This window comes from Thamnophis elegans, chromosome 6, assembly GCF_009769535.1.
Source record: "Thamnophis elegans isolate rThaEle1 chromosome 6, rThaEle1.pri, whole genome shotgun sequence".
Taxonomy (NCBI): domain Eukaryota; kingdom Metazoa; phylum Chordata; class Lepidosauria; order Squamata; family Colubridae; genus Thamnophis; species Thamnophis elegans.
Genome location: NC_045546.1, coordinates 7,277,515 through 7,295,027, shown reverse-complemented (window position 1 = coordinate 7,295,027; position 17,513 = coordinate 7,277,515). Strand labels below are relative to the sequence as shown.

The window sequence follows — 17,513 nt, the reverse complement described above, 5'->3', positions numbered from 1 at the left end:
AGACCCGAAAACTAGCTGGCCAGTGGGAGGCACATGCGCATGTGCGGCAGAGCTGAACAGGGGCGACGGCTCACATGCCATCAGAGAGTGCGCTGCATGACACCTCTGGCACACATGCATTAAGTTCCCCATCACGGACCTAGCCTAAACCAGAGAAGATAGGAAACCGAAAAGCCCAGTTTAAATTACTCTTTGGAAACTAATTGCATATTAAAGGGTTTTTCTTTAAGCAAGTCTTTGCTGGAAGCAGACATGGATGCTAAAGTTCTGAGGCATACTGGATATAATGCTTTTTATTCATTGTGTTTTAATATGTTTATGTATCTAATTGTGTTTAATAATAGAGCTCCATTGTTTGGTTAGTCTTTGAACATATTTGGAAAAAAGGCAGGATATAAATTCCATAAATGAACAAAGCCAGTCTTTTCAATGAATTGTGTGGTTGACCATATCGAAAGCTAGCATTTAGTCATGAGAATCAAGAGGCAGGAAGCAATTTGGTCTCATTCAGGAAGTGGGGACAATATATATTTCCAATACTTCATTTGTGGAAACAAAAATCCTCCACATAAAGAAATTTCATCCAAATAAGATATTAATAATAAGGTTTTCCTCTAAATAGTTGCATATGCATATTTCCTCCTTTTCCTATTAAGTTGCCTTCTTTCTACTCCTCCCCCCTCCCTTTTTTTTCTCTGACATTAAAACCATTAAACTAAATTTGGCAGTGAAACTGTCTTAAATGTTTGTAATGCTTTTTAAACATTTTTAACCAGCTCAATCACTTAAGTGGATCGGTGGCTGTAAGTCTCTAACCTTGTTATATGGCAACTTAATTCTTCCTAATGGTCTTGGCATAAACCAGCTTAATTATTCCTAATTGTCAAGACTGCTTTTTCTCTACTGGTCTACTTTGTGAAGGCAGGTTCTAGTAGAGCCACAATACCAGTGGTAGGTTGCAGGCGGTACGCCCCGGTACCAGCGTACTGGAACCTGCCCGGAGCACCGGATTCCGTTCCGGTATGGTGCTCCGGAGGACCCACCCACCCGCCTGAGCTCCTTACCTGTCTTTTAAGGCTTCTGCGCACATGCGCATGGCGCATACAGTTCCTGCACGATGCTCTGCGGAACAGCCGGAGCATCGCGAAGGTGCTAAGACGCATGCGCGCATCCATGACACAGCTGGGCCCGTTCAGCTGTGGAATGGTTGGAATGGGATCCAGAACCCACCACTGCCCAATACCCATGGATAATGCCGAGCAATTTCATAAACTAGAAGTTACTAATACTGAGAACATTAGTATTAGGGTCTGAAGCAAAAAAGCACTTTGGAGCGGGTGTGAATGTGTGATTTGCTGCATTTGTCTGCACATCCTTAAGGTAGCCATGACTTTCTCCATAGTGAGGGGAGGAGTATCCAGGATGGGTTGACCTTATCTTCTCGTTGATTGGACTGAGTCAGGTAAGCTCTTGGTATACATCCCTGATCCACCAGGCACCGCCCAGTTATCGACTCAGTCCCTCAACTGGATGGTTTGCCATTCTGGATCTCTGATAATTTGGAAATAATTTTAAAGAAAGAAATAGAATTAATTCTTCTCCCTAGAGCAGTAGCCGCAAGTGAGCTGGACAGCTCCCCGAGTGGCAAGAAAGCCTGCCAAAACCCCCCTTGGGGCGGCATGCTGCCCAGTGAGACAAGTTTCACTCAGAAAAAGAAATCTGCTGGGCAAGCAGGAAACAAATGGCACAAGCCTTCCAAAGGCAAGCCTTGCTGCGGAGGCTACAGCGGTACCGGAGTGCTCCGCCGCTCCCCACACTTCTCTGTGTCTCATTCCAACCGGGGTCTCTGGGCAAGAAGGTGACCTCCACCACCATAGGCAGGTGGTTGAGAACCTGCATTGCTACGGCCTACCAGTCCCAGGGCACACAGTCACCGAGCCCCATCACAGCACACGCCACACGAAGTGCGGCCACCACTGCGGCCTGGGCAACACAGGCCTCATTGACAGAGATATGTAGGGCAGCCACGTGGTCTTCCCCCTCACCCTTCGTGAGGAACTACAAGTTGTATACCTTTGCCTCGTTTGGTCGCAGGGTATTACGGGTGGTTCACAGGACGGGGGACACACCCCACCAGGCGTAGTTTGGCCATGGGCCCTCAGTATGTTACCCTCCCTAGGAACGTGTTAGATTTGGTACGTCCCATCCTGGATACTCCTCCCCTCACTAGGGAGAAAGGGTGTTGATACTTAACTGATACACCTCTTCTCATAGTGGGGGAGGAGTATCCAGACCCTCCCTGTCATGGTAATGTAACATGTGTTATGATGGATGTTGCATTAATATGTTCAAGTTATAATTCAATAAAGAACTTGAAACCTTAACAAAAGTCTGGAGTGGATGGCACAACAGGTTGGATAGAGTTTCGCCAATAACTGGGTGGTGCCTGGTGGACCAGGGACGTATACCAAGAGCTTATCTGACTCAGTCCAATCAACGAGAGGATAAGGTCAACCCATCCTGGATATTCCTCCCCCACTATGAGAAGAGGCGTATCAGGTAAATACCAACGCCCTTTTTCTGGCCTTGCGTGGGAGCTATATGGAACCAGAATGGCAGATATTTAAATTAAAAATTAAGTGCTGACAGAGGGCCAGAAACCTGTTTTTTTAACTATAAGTTGCTAACAAGGCACTAAAAGGTGATTGCCTCCTTAGACCTACAGTTAGCCAAAGGAAGATAGTTCCACAATGGATCAAAAACTCTTAATTCTTCTTCTACCTTCTTGTAAATGTAATTCTCTGTTTTCAGCCACAAATTTTTCTAAGCAGATGCCTGAGTGAATAATTCACTTTTACAAGCAGTAGCATGATAGATGTTATCATAATAGATGTTAAGATGTCTAAAAAGCTGTCTTTTGGTGATATAAATTCAAAATAGTCTTTTAGGAAGGTGTTGAGAAATTATGTGAAGATAATGATCTTCACATAATGAAGATAATGTTGAGCTTCCTGTTTGAAACCTATTTTCTCCCTGTGAATTTCATCAGTAGTTTAATTTAGCAGTAAAAAATTAAGAGTAGTACATGATTTTACATAATTTTTGTTTTCCTACTATTGCAGGCAGAGCTCGATTTACAGCAGTTCATTTAGTGACTTTTTGAAGTTACAGCAGCACTGAAAAAAGTGGCTTATGATCATTTTTCACACTTGCAACCTCTGCAGCATCCCCCATGGTCACATGATTTACATTCGGGTGCTTGACAATTATCATATTTTTCAGAGTATAACACACACCTTTTTCTGTCAAAAAAGAGGGTGAAAATCTGGGTGCGTCTTATACACTGAAGACAGCATTTTTGGCTTACTGAAACCATGCCTCCTTTGAAAAAATGGCCATGCATAGCCTTTAGGAGGCTTATAAAGTGCTCCTGGGGGCTGGGAAGGGCAAAAATGAGAGAAAAATGAGCCATTTTTTGCTTGTTTGTGCCCCCCCCCCCGCCCCCAGGAGCACTCTAAAAGCCTCCTAAAGGCTATGCCTGCCCCTTTTTTTACGAAAACAGGCCCACTTTCACAAAAAACCAAGCCATTTTGGGGTGGTCTGCAGAGGGCAAAAACTTCTTTTTTTAATTTGCCTCTTCAAAATCTTGGGGCGTTTTATACTCCGAAAAATACATTAACTCGCATTTATGACGGTTGCAGTGTCCCACAGTCATGTGAGTCCCTTTTGCCACCTTCTGACAAGCAAAGTCAATGGGAGAAACCAGATTCGCTTAACAACTGTGTTATTAATTTAATAACTGCGGTGATTCACTTAACAACTGTGGCCAGAAAAGTTGTAAATGGAGTAAAATTCACTTAACACACTTCGCCACAGAAAAGTTGGGTTCTATTGTTGGTCCGTAAGTCGAGGTCTACCTGTAGAGGAATTCTTTGGTGTGGGATCTAGAATGTATTCTATGGAAGAGGCATGGTTTAAATCCAGATGTGCTCTTCTTTCAGTGGCTCATGGGACCCTGGAGGAATAAGAAGCTTTTCCTAATGGAATGCAGCTTGTTTGGCTTGAAATATCAATATGCATTTTCCTTCTTTTTCAGATTTAATACTGTGTACGAATGACATGAACGTAAACATCCCACAGTTGGCAGACAGCCTATTTGAAAGGACAACTAACAGTAGCTGGGTAGTAGTCTTCAAATCTCTCATCACAACTCACCATCTCATTGTTCATGGAAATGAGGTAACACCTGCTTCTCTTATAACTCTAATTAATGCCTGTGAAACATGTTAGATCCCCCTTTCCTATAATTACCAGCAATTGTGGCCGGTTGCTAGGCTGGGGAATATTGTTTTGGAAATACATATGGGTCTTTTTTTCTCTCTCTCCCCGGTGGCTTTCTTTTTGATCAGGGAGGGGAAAAAGATAGTTAAAAAAGAATAAAAAGATAAAGGACTAGCAAATACATGTTGAAGAGCAAAATACCAGAATATATCTCACAATCCAATTTACATACAAAGGAAGACTGGTGTATTTTGGTGTCACAAGTGTATTTGCACCTCAGCTTAAAAGTGCTAAGTCTGCTAGTTTCAAAACAAAACGCAGTCTGAAGGACATTGTATTTTAAATGATACTTGTTAGTTATTGTATGATAAACAAAAGAGGGAACAGGGTTCCGGGGGTGGGGAATTCTATACAAATTCATCTGAGAAAAAGATGTGTGTTACACTCCTTGGCTTGAAGTATTTCTGCAGGCTGCATATTTGTGTCCATGTACAACATGCATCTGTGGTTCTTGGTAAGAGGTCCCTTGTCTCTTTATCTCTAAAGGAGATACTTAAATATACCCTAATTTTGAAAGCCAAACTGGTAAAACTTTATCATGGGTGCTTTAGGTTAATTCCTACTTCCATTCAGTTTTTATATTTAGTTCATATGCTGTAAATATACGTGTGTGTAAATGTAAAGGTTCCCCTCGCACATATGTGCTAGTGGTTCCTGATTCTAGGGGGCGGTGCTCATCTCCATTTCAAAACCGAAGAGCCAGCACTGTCTGAAGAAATCTCCATGGTCATGTGGCTGGCATGATTAAATGCCGAAGGGTCATGGAACACTTACCTTCCCACCAAAGTGGTTCCTATTTTTCTATTAGCATTTATACATGCTTTCAAGCTGCTAGATTGGAAGAAGTAATGAGTATCGGGAGCTCACTCTGTTATGTGGCGCTAGGGATTCAAACCACCGAACTGCCAACCTTTCTGATCGACAAGCTCAGCGTCTTAGCCACTGAGCCACCATGTCCCTCTGTGTGTGTGTGTGTGTGTGTGTGTGTGTGTGTTCTGAAATTTCTTAATGCTACTATAGATAGTCCTCAACTTACGAATGTTTGCTTAGTGACTGGTTATCATTATAACCTACCTGAAAAAAGGGAATTATAACTTGGTCCTGAAGTTGCAATGGTCATGTCACACACACCCCGTACAGTCATGTTACTACATGTTTGGCAACACGGCCACATTTGCAGCATCCTATAATTGCATGACTTGTGTTTTATGATGGTTTTGCTGAAAATTGACAGCTGTTTTTGGTTTTTAGCAGAACCATGCCATAGAAAACTCTGGGTTTCACATAATGACTGCCATGTTCACTTAATGGTTTCACAAAGAAGGTCATAAAATAGAGTTGATCACGTTACTGATCTGTTTTAGGGTCATCATGGCATACCATCTTAATGGGCAGGCTCCGTTATGATTGTATGTTGAGTACTATCTGTATTTAGAATCTCTTCTGAAGTGTAATGTGAATTGTGCCTTTCCCTGAGTTTTGGCTTCCATTCTCCTAAAGAATAATGTTTTCTTAAACCCTTTTAGCTAAAAACAATTTCCAATTGTCCCAATTAAAAGTAGAACAATACTCCAATTATAATCCTCCGCTGTGAGCAGAAACAATGCTTTTCGGTTTGCCTATTTAATGTTGCCTGTACTAACGTGTCTCAGGTATATAATTGTCCTCGCAAAAAGGGTGGGGCAGACCAGTGTATTTACAGAACAATGATGCTATATCATTCTGACAAACATATCCGGAGTATTAAACTAGCTCCTCATCTCATACTTCTATACTACAATACTTTTATTTATACCGTGCAATTCATGTCTTTGGCATTAGTGAGAACTTTATCAGTAAAGAAACAGGAAGCTGTGGGCTAGACAAGACTGAGAAATTAATGGGCTAGATATGAGTCATCCCAAATGAGCATCATTAACCATATGGTTAAATCGTGACTGATTAAATGACTGAAGTGCCTTGCCATACAGTTGTCTGCATTGTTCTAAGTAGGCCAATGGTGAACCGATCCAAGTTTTTAAAGCAAATTAGCCGTATCTCTTTAACTTTCAGATAAGGTTTTAGTTCCTCTGACAAGATTTGCAATCAATGTCACTTTTTATGGGATGATAGGCTAGTAATTTTTCTCGTAATAATTCATTTCCAGAGAAATCTGTTGGCTCACAATGGTTTTCTTTAACCTGGTGAACAGACTATATTTATATACTCGATTCTCGGAATTTTAAACTCCATTTCGCTATGTGAAATATATTGAGCCATGTACAATTCCAGTTGAATAACTGAGTCATTTTCTTCCTTCCAGCGTTTTACCCAGTACTTGGCTTCCAGAAACACATTGTTTAACTTGAGCAATTTCTTGGACAAAAGTGGATTGCAAGGTAAATTCTTCGATCTGTGTCAAATAATCCCTAACTTTTTCTTAATAGTGTTTTGCAGTTTTATGTCCAATGAAATAGTGCCTCTGCGACGCTCCGGCTGTTCCACGGAGCATCGTGCAGGCACTGTACGCACCATGCACATGTGCGCAGTCTTATGTCCAATGAAATACTCTAACAAGAAAAGCTAAATTGCACTATGATAAAAACTAAAAGCCCCCCTTTTGCCCCCCCTGAAGAACACATGTACATGTTTACAAATATGTTTACTTCATTAGTTGCATTGAGTGCTTGTAAAAAATGGGTTGGTTACATGGGTGACCCACTTTACAAGTGTTACAACTTATGACCGTAATGGGCAAGTCTATTACAATTATAAGTTGAGGACTATGTATATTGCAGTTTTATTCAAGCTGATCAATAAACCACTACTCGCACTCCCAGCTTTGACGTTAATAAGCAAAATGGGGATGGAGTGGGGGAGCCCAAGGCATAATATCTGACGTGATTCATAGCAAAACATATATGCTGCTGATAATTAACAAACTGATTCAAATACATAAATTTGCCAGTGGGCAATCCTTTGAATGTCACCTCTTTAATATTAATCTGGTTTCACATAAGAAATAACTTGCTCTCTCTTTGCTTCCTTTAGGATATGATATGTCCACATTTATTAGGAGATATAGCAGATATTTGAATGAGAAAGCAGTTTCCTACAGACAAGTAGCTTTTGACTTTACAAAAGTAAAAAGAGGGTAAGTATTTCACACAGGTGAACCCATCACTTGTTTGCAGCGTCCGCTTTAATCATGCAAAAAAAATTTAGGATCTAAAAATTCAAAGAAAAATTCATTTTCAAACCTTCAAGGATCTGATCCTTTCTGGAAACTCATATAGAATTTGCTTAAACTATTTAAACATTAGTACTATTGTAGATAACTGTTATATTACCCCTGCTAAATCCACCCTGATAATATGCAACTATTCGAAAACAAAGCAATAACAGCATACAAGCAATGAAAATCAACAACAAAATTAACCTCCTAAAATTAATATACAATGAAACGTATAATTCTTGCTAAAATGGGAAATGGAGACAAACAAATAAATGGACCAGGAATTTTGGGCATATTGTTGTAATGGGAAAAAAAAGTAAAATTATAATAATTATTGTATTTTTAAGAGTATAAGACTCACCTTTTTCCCTCAAAAAAAAAAAAGGCTAAAAATCTGGGTGCATATTATATGTTGAATACAGAATTTTTTGCCTCCTGAAACCCTGTCCCCTTCACCAAAATGGCCTTGCATAGTTTGTAGGAGGCTTTCAGAGAGCTCCTGGGGCTGGGGAGGGCAGAAATGAGCAGGAAATGGCCTGTTTTTTGCTCAATTTTGCCCCCCCCAACCTCCAGAAACACTCTATAAGCTTCCTAATGCCCCCCCCCTTTTTTTTTTGACAAAAAACAGGCCTGTTTTCACGAAAAATGGGCCATCTTTGCTTGTTTTTTTGAGGGGGGGGGCGCGTCCCTGCCAGGAACACTCTACAAGCCTCCTAAGGGTTATTCATGCCCTTTTTTGGGGAAAAAGGGGGGGGGGGCATTTTCACGAAAAATGGGCTGTTTTGGGAGGTTTGCAGAGTGCAAAAACTTTTTTTTTTTTTTTTATTTGCCTCTTCAAAACCTGGGTGCGTCTTATACTCCGAAAAATACGGTAAGTGGCTTTATGACTTTCTTATAAGCATAGTCAATGGGGAAGCCAAATACACTTCACAGTCATGTTATTAACTTAACTACTACAGTGATTCACTTAGCATCTCTGGCAAGAAAGGTCATAAAGAAGGGCAAAATTCATTTTAAAAATGTCTCAATTAGCAACAGAAATTTTGAGCTCAGTTGTGGCTGTAAGTTGAAGACTTCCTGTACTACATTTAGTAGCGACTGGAAATCCTTCTGAATTTTTTGCTGAAAAACATGGAATTTATGATTTATGAATTTTCTGATTAAACGAATAGATTATGGAAAGACAGTAACTTATATGGAGCCAAAGAGATTAAAGAAAAAATAAAAATGTACATATTATTGCTGTTAAGATTAGAAGCCACTTAATTATTATTTCTTTTTTTTTTCTTTTTTCTTTTTTGGTCTCTATTTCTTTTTTCAGCTTTCTATTTTTTTCTTTGTTTCACTTTAGCTTAAAAACTATTGCTTTTGCTCTGTGGATAAATTTATTTCATGAAAATTTTAAATGCACATACCCAACAAATCAATATAGAATGAATACAGAGACTTTCTTTTTAAAGTTGTGGTGTATTCTATTAAGCAGTGACTCAGTTGTCAAGCACTTTCATTTTTCTTGTGATTGCTTCAAGGAAAGTAAACACTTGTTTCAGAGAAAGTAAAAAAAACCCACCGTTGATGATTAGGTTCATTATGTACTGATCCAGGTAGTTGGCACAATTGATCTGAAAATAAGTGGCATCAGGCAACATGCATGTGCAAACTTTAGACTATTGCAGACTAACAGCCAGAACTTCTAATTGGATGGAAGTTGAAGAATGTGGGGGATAATTCTTGAAAATCTACTAGCCTATCTGGTTCTTAAAACCCCAAACTAGCTCCCAGTTTGTGTATTTTAGAAATTCCAAACTACATAACTAAATAGTTTTAATGGGGATAAAAGGGTAGTTCAGGAATTACTCCCAGTCCAAATCATTACTTTGATGTGCATACCTGAGAAAAAGGAAGTGGAAAAAAAACATAGCAGTCTTAAACCTCTGGAAACATCTGTGGCAGGTATTATACCAAATCCAATTACTTATCTTAACAAGTTTTCTTTTATTGTTTAATAGAGCTGATGGAGTCATGAGGACAATGAATACTGAAAAACTGGTAAAAACTGTACCAATTATACAAAACCAAATGGATGCACTGCTTGATTTCAATGTAAGTCATTTTAGCTACTCATAAAGGAATATTAGAGAGGAGCTTTTACATGATCAGAATTAATCTTGTGGCATTGGTTTCAGCTTACTGAATTAATCTTGATTTAATTTATGTCTCATTAATGACATCTAAAAACCTTGTTAAATTTGCATAAGGTAGTAAAAACCTATGTTTGCCTACAAGTAGCGTATTGTCTTTTATATTCTTTCACTTGTTCTTCCTATATATATCTATCCTATCTTATCCCATTCCATCCATCCATCCATCCATCCATCATAGAACGTACATATTTCATGACATAAAAATATGTATATAGCTAAATATATTCGTGAAGTATTTAAAATACACTGTTGTGTTAGAGAAAATAGATTTTGCATCGACAGTAGTTCAGAACTAATAGCTGGGTTGAAATGTACTCAAACGTGGTTTGTGTTACCACTGTTTAGAATCCATACCCTGGTTTGAAGTTCAAAATGTAAGGTGTGGATCATTCTTACAATTCCTTCATACCTAAAATGAAGTAGAAATCCAGAACTGTTAGTAGGCCAATGTAGCAAGACCAGACTTTGTCCCACTGAGTTCTTCTGTTAATCGTACAGATGAAAACAATCAAAGCTGGGGAATGTGATTACTCTGGGCCCGTGTTTTTCAAGCATGACAACTTTTAAGTTGCGTGAACTTCAACTTCCAGAATTCTAGGGGTTGAAGTCCACTTATGTTAAAGTTGACAAGTTGAACACCGCTCTGGAAACATTGGAGGCCCTTTAGCAGTTAGCTGCTATGCCTGCCTTTTGTTCATTAGAACCAGATTTGAAATTGGGGAATGAAACTCACTTCAATTTTCTCTTGGCAAAATAGTCATTTCTAACCTCTAACCCAAAAGAAATGCCCTCGTTAGTTGGTGTTAGATAGCAGTCAATCCGCCTGGCTAAACGATACAGAAAACAAAACCAGATGGGCTAAATCTACTTTATTGTAAGACTTCATCAAACAGAATCTTGCAAGTCTGAAAGTACGAACTTCCTGCCACCAACTTTTAAACCGCCTGATCAATTAGGGTGGGTCCTTCCTCAGTTTCTTCCTCTAAGCATTAAGTCTTTGGCAGCTTCCCCTTCTCTTGTCTGATTGATTCCAAGGCAACATCTCTTTCTCTCAGATTTGTTTGTATCTCGCCTTTATTGTTTTTACAAACAAGCCATGGCAGCAAACATACGCAACAACTTCCTCCTCTTATTTCCCCACAATAACCACCCCATTAGATAAGTTGGGCTGAGAGAGGATAACTGATCTAAAGTCACTCTACTGGCTTTCATGACTAAGGCTGGCCGTAAACTCACAATCTCCCATTTGTTATCCTCGTGCCTTAACCATTAGACCAAAATGGCTCTAGCCCAAGGTCCCCACACACTCCATTACTACAGTAGAATGTTGACAGAACCACACACATTTATGAGAAAGGGATAGACTTTTTTCCCCCTCTCTCTTTCTCCATACATTGTACATAGTTGCATTACTCTGGATGAATAACTGCAAATCAGTTTCCCAATGTGGGATAATATTTATGAAAGGATATTTTAATGTGATTTTTGTTGAATTGCAAAGTTTGGGAAGGGCTACAAGTAGGAATGCAAGTTTGCTGTTTTATTTTCATCAGTAAAGTAAAGGTTCCCCTTGCACATATGTGCTAGTCGTCCCTAACTCTAGGGGGCGGTGCTCATCTTAGTTTCAAAACCGAAGAGCCAGCACTGTTCAAAGACATCTCTGTGGTTATGTAGCCAGGATGACTAAATGCTGAAGGCGCATGGAGCTCTGTTAACAATTTATCTTGCTAAGTGAGCAATTTGTTAAGTGAGTTTTGCCCCACTTTATGACCTTTTTTTTGTGCTACATTTGTTAAGTGAATCACTTTGGTTTTTAGCACAGTTGTTAAGTGAATCTGGCTTCCCCGTTAACTTTGCTTGTCAGAAGGTTGCAAAAGGGGATCGTATGAGCAGTTGTAGTGCAGGGGTTAGAATGCAGTATTGCAGGCAAATTCTGCCCATTGCCAGGACGTTCGATTCTGACCGGCTCAAGGTTGACTCAGCCTTCCATCCTTTCGAGGTCGGTAAAACACAGATTGTTGGGGGCGATACGCTGACTCTGTAAACCGCTTAGAGAGGGTTGTAAAGCACTGCGAAGCGATACTTAAGTCTAAGTGCTATTATTATATTGGGGACATTGCAACCGTCATGAATACATACCATGGTCAAGTATCCGAATGTAAATCACATGACCATGAGGAAGTTGCAACAGTCACTAAGTGTGAAAAGGGTCGTGTCCCTTTTATTCAGTGCTATTGTAACTTCAAATGGTCACTGACTGAACTGTTGTAAATCAAGGACTACCTGAATGAGTTTATATGCAATGTCAAAGGAAGAAATCTGTATCCGCAATATGAAGTAGAAGATAGTTTGGATGTTTTTTTTCCCCTCAGTTTGCTTAACTTCCCTCTTTCTCCCTCTCTCTCCTTCTCCTCTCCTTTTTTTTTAACAGGTCAACAGCAATGAACTCACAAATGGTGTAATTAATGCAGCCTTCATGCTCCTTTTCAAAGATGCCATTAGACTTTTTGCAGCATATAATGAAGGGATTATTAATTTGCTGGGTAAGAACTTTCTCAGTCACTTACTCCTTATACTTAGTAAGGTTGTGAATTTCATTTTCATTGTTTTTCAAGATAATTTCAGATCAGACTTTAAGAGCGGCTTTCTTTACATATAAACAGAAATAATCCTGAATACAAGCTGATTCAGAATAATTTTGACACAGTTGGTTCTTTAAATTATAATTTTTCTGTAAAACCATTCACCACACATCAAATTTTTTCTTTGTTCCTTCTTTATGGAATGTGGCAATGTTGGCAATAGATTTCATGTTAACTCAAGTTTTGTTGTCATAACTTATGTTGTTAGAGTTTTTTAAGGATAGATACCAAGACCCTGAGTAGAGTAAGCAGGTTACACATTTCCATTAATAGATAATACCCTCTACACACTGTATTAAATGTAATGTTATAATCAAAAATTCATACTTCACTAGTCACTGTGAATCAACTCCATGTAAAGACGAAATGAAGGCTAGAAAATATGACAATTTGTAGTTTGTCTCATTCTTGATAAGTTGAATTTCTAATTTCTGCTTTTTAGGCTACAGGTAATTGACTTACTGTAATTGTGCCTGCCGTAAATTGGGGCATCCCTATTTACGGTGGTAGAATGGGATGCCCCATGACCTGACCTGTTCTTGCAACGTTTTTTGCAATGATCAAAACCATTGTTAAACAAACCTATTATTCACATATGGCTGAACACCACCAGTTCTGGCTAAAATGTCGTAAATCATGATCATGTAACTGCAGGGCACTGCAGATGCCATAAATACAGACCAATTGCCGAGTTTCCAAATTGCAGTCACAATTGACAATTAGCAGGGTGCAACTTGCAACTTCAAAACTGGGTTGTAAGGGGGGAAATGTCTTGGCCAAGACACTTCCAATTTTACACAGGAGAAAACCCAAATAACCAAAGACACACAACACACACACACACACACACCACTTTATATATAACAAGGGTAACCTTCGTGATATTTTTAGAGCAGCTCAAATATACATTTATGCTGTGGGATTTCATTTTAGTATTTAGTATAAACACAGGCTTTTTTAGAATTCTAATTTTAAGTAATTACCTGTTTGAATTTAATTCCAGCTGGCATCCCACTCGTTCTTATTTTGGAACTGTTGTTGGTGTATCAGACCTTCATAATACATTGACAGGTTGCAAGGAAATGTTTGTGATGTTTAAGATTTAATAATGTGAACAGTTGTGAACATCTCTGACCTTTGTAACTGTGTAATACACAGATTTTTTTTCTGTAAACAAGATGATTATCATGACTGTTGTCATTTAAAAAAATTTCCTTCTGCAGAAAAATACTTTGACATGAAAAAGAACCAATGCAAGGAAGCCCTTGACATATATAAGAAGTTTCTAACTAGAATGGCAAGAATTTCTGAGTTTCTCAAAGTTGCAGAGGTAAAAATTGCTTAGTCCCTAAAGAATATTCTTACTGTTTTATTATCTACTATATTTTGACTGGATATTATTGTCAAGAATTTATGGAATGTTTAGACATTTCATTGAAAGCTTACTTCAGTGCTTTTGAATCTTGGCCATTTTAAGATAGGTTGACTTCAATTCCCAGAATTCCCTAGCCACGGCTGGCTGGGGAATTCTGGGAATTGAAGTCCATCTATCTTCAAATGGCCAAGATTGAGAAACACAGGCGTAGATTAAACCACACTGAAGAGAAGTCCAATGGGAGGATTAATATTGGTGCAGATATAGATTTTGTGAACATTTCATTCAAGTTGGCTGCTTTCCAACACTGTTGATACACAATACTGAGGCCTTTATCTCATTAAATCTCTTTGTTCTTACAGCAAGTGGGGATAGATAGAGGAGACATACCAGATCTTTCTCAGGTAAATTCATTATGATTAATTATTATCTTGGTTTACATGCCATCTTCAGTTGTCAAAAAGACAATTTTGATGGAATTTCATCATACTTACAGAATGGATTTTTTTTTTGTATAAAAACCATAAATTTAAAATCTGCAGTTTTCCCCATGGTTCAACTTTTGCACAGACAATTTTTAAATTCTTCAGGATTGATCCTTGATAAGCTTGAAAGTTTTTATTCTTGTCTTTTCCCTCTTTAGGTTTATATTTTGAGGCTTTAAGCTGTTGATATTTTTGTTTCATTTTAAACCTTTGTTGCCACATAGAGTTACTATAGTGAGAGAGATGGGGATATATTTATTTATTTTAGAATTTTCCCTTAAAGTGCTGTGTTCTTGAATGGAAATCATATTTTGAATTTTCGTATCAAGCTAAAAAAAAGTACCTCAGTATAGCACATGATTGCCAAGAGCCAAGAAAGGATGACAAAGATTTATAGTAATTAATACACTGATTTGGCTTATAGTAACTGCTTTAAAATTGTATTCCTTGGAATGTGGAATCAATGCCAGCTCTTAAATGTACCAAGGTATCTGCTTTTTCCTTAAATTTATGATCGTTTTTTAATCTGTGTCTGACAATATAATGGAACCCCATATGCTACTTAATACATTTTAATCACTGGAGAATGATAACTTTATATTGCTGCCAATCTTGCAATTACAATTAGGCAGCAAGTATAGGGTTACAAACTAATAATCCTGAAGATTATGTTTTATGTTTTTTTAATGGTTTTTAATGCTTTTGATTTTTTTCATTATTTTTGCTAGGTTTTTGGTCATTTCTGTACCATAAAAAAGTATACAATCATAACTGGCTTGTCATTTCCCAGGGAACAACCCAGATCTCCAAGGACTTAAATAGCAATAGCACTCAAACTTATATACCGCTTCAAAGTGCTTTACAGCCCTCTCTAAGCGGTTTACAGAGACAGCATATTGCCCCCAACAATCTGGGTCCTCATTTTCATTGACCTCAGAAAGATGGAGGGTTGAGTCAATCTTGAGCCAGTCAAGATTGAACTCCTGGCAGTGGGCAGGGTTAGCCTGTAATACTGCATTCTAACCACTGTGCCACCATGCCTGCCTGCCTTCCTTCCTTCCTTCCTTCCGTCCCACCCTCCCAATAACACCTAGACTTATACTGCTTCACACTTCGATACAGCCTCCCGCTAAATAGTTTACAGAGTCAGCCTATTGCCCCCAACAATCTGGGTCCTCATTTTACCAACCTTGGAAGGATGGAAGGCTGAGTCAACCTTAAGCCGGTCAGGATCAAACTCCTGACAGTCTGCAGAATTAGCCTGTAATAACTGCATTCTAACCCCTGCACCACCACAACTTACAAAATATCCACAGACTTGAGGCTGGGAAGGTTAACATTAAATATTTTGGATTTTCTAACCAATTGATGAATTGTCTTGTAGGCACCAAGTAGTCTCCTGGATGCTTTAGAGCAGCACCTGGCCTCCTTGGAAGGAAAGAAAATCAAAGATTCCACTGCTGCTAGCAGGTATGTGTCGGAGGCTTTTTGTAGCAAGCTGGGCATTGGGTAGCATGCAAGCTTCTTTGGATATGCTTTGCATATTTTGATGATTTTTGTAGCCAGTTCCTTTGCCTGACAAAATTTCATACCAGCTGATCTGCTTTGTGAGAACAAATGGAAAATTATATGTGACGCTCTCTTAGAGGGCAAAACCAGTCTTGGTCCTTCTGTGTTTGTAAATATAAAGAGGTTTTGTGGACCTCTTAAACATGAAACTCTGAAATGGTGTCTTGGGGAGGTTTACTCTAGGAAAAAGTGGCTCAATTTTGTTCCCAACAGCAGAAAATCTGTGGGACAGGTTTGACAACTGGTCGAAGTGCACCCTGTGAATATTTATATCTCAGGGTGGGCAAAAAACTGGTTTCCCCAGGTTAGTCCAACACCATAATGCCGTGATGGCAAACCTATGGCACGCATGCCACTGGTGGCATGTGGAGCTCTCTCTCTCGGCATATGAGCCGCCGCCCCAGCTCAGCTCCACCACGCATGTGCATGCCTCCCACCAGCCAGCTGATTTTCATGTCTCTGCTGTGCATGCAGGGAGAGAGGGGCACTTGTGGAAGACATGTGCCCATATGTGGAGGGGTCATGTGTGCATGCGTGAGGGCAGAGGGGAACGCGTTGCGATGTGGTGCACCCACCACCACCCGTTTTTGGTCCCAGGAGGTTTTAGAGAGGCCTGCTAGGCCCAAAACGGGGTGCAAGGGGGATAATGCATGCATGTGCAGGGGGTGTGGGGCGCTCACATGCACAGGAGGATGGTGCGCACATGGAGTGTGTCATGCACGCATTACATGTGTGGGCAGGTGCTTTTGGTACACAACAAAAAGGTTAACCATCACTGCCATAATGGCTACTAAATCTTTCATAATTTATTGCATATAAACAGACCCTACTCATGGTCACTTATGCCCTAGTCACTTCCTGTCTTGAATATTGCAGCAGGCTCTACATGGGACTGCCCTAGAAGAGCATCTGGAAGCTCCAGTTGGTGCAAAATGCAGCAGCCCACATGGTTTTGTGCAGGCACCGGTGCACACATGTATAGCCTCTCTTGCAGGAGCTGCATTGGTTGCCAATTTGCTTCTGGGTGCAATTTAAGGTGCTGGTTGTCACCTTTCAAGCCCTTCATCACTTGGGACCAGTTGATCTGAGGGACCGTCTCTTGCTGGTCACATCTACCTGGCCCATCAGAGCAGGGAGGCAGGGAATGTTGCGAGTCCCAACTCTGAGGGAGATATACTTGGTGGGACTGAGAAGAAGGGCCTTCCCCGTGGTGGCTCCCTCTCTCTGGAACATCATTCCCCCAGAGATTAGAATAGCCCCCACTAATACTCTTCCAGAAGGCGCTGAAGACCTGGTTCTGGCAGCTGAGCCTGGGGAACCCAGAGCGGGATGAAGCCCATTAAATGGCTCATGTGATTGGCTGTCATTGGGGCAGGAGATGGGGGGGGGGTGATTTTGTTATATTGTACTATATTAATTTATTTGATTCTTTTTGTTCATTTTTATTGTTGTAAGTGGTTTTACATTCTGTAAGCCGCCTTAAGTCGCCAAGGGCGAATAGGTGGCAATATAAATAAAATAAATAAGTAAGTAAGTAAATAAAACCCAAACAAAACAAGATACATAAAGTTCTCAAAGCTGGACTGATGATTTTGCTGTTTTATCCCCCCGAAGCCTCGTGTTATTTTGAATAGCTTAAAAGTCACGCCTGTGAGGCACATAATTGGGAATGAACAAAGCCTA

General features: G+C 39.7%; 1 protein-coding gene across 4 annotated transcripts in view; it reads left to right on the top strand.

Moving 5' to 3' along the window:
- Window positions 1-17,513, top strand: part of PICALM (phosphatidylinositol binding clathrin assembly protein) — a 72,882-nt gene that overhangs the window by 19,498 nt on the left and 35,871 nt on the right. For all 4 annotated transcript variants that reach the window (XM_032219266.1, XM_032219265.1, XM_032219268.1 and 1 more), the window contains exons 2-9: window positions 4,097-4,239; window positions 6,644-6,719; window positions 7,372-7,474; window positions 9,565-9,658; window positions 12,191-12,302; window positions 13,625-13,731; window positions 14,139-14,180; window positions 15,646-15,731. In XM_032219266.1, the coding sequence (XP_032075157.1) occupies window positions 4,097-4,239; window positions 6,644-6,719; window positions 7,372-7,474; window positions 9,565-9,658; window positions 12,191-12,302; window positions 13,625-13,731; window positions 14,139-14,180; window positions 15,646-15,731 (763 nt within the window). The remainder of the gene's footprint in view (window positions 1-4,096; window positions 4,240-6,643; window positions 6,720-7,371; window positions 7,475-9,564; window positions 9,659-12,190; window positions 12,303-13,624; window positions 13,732-14,138; window positions 14,181-15,645; window positions 15,732-17,513) is intronic.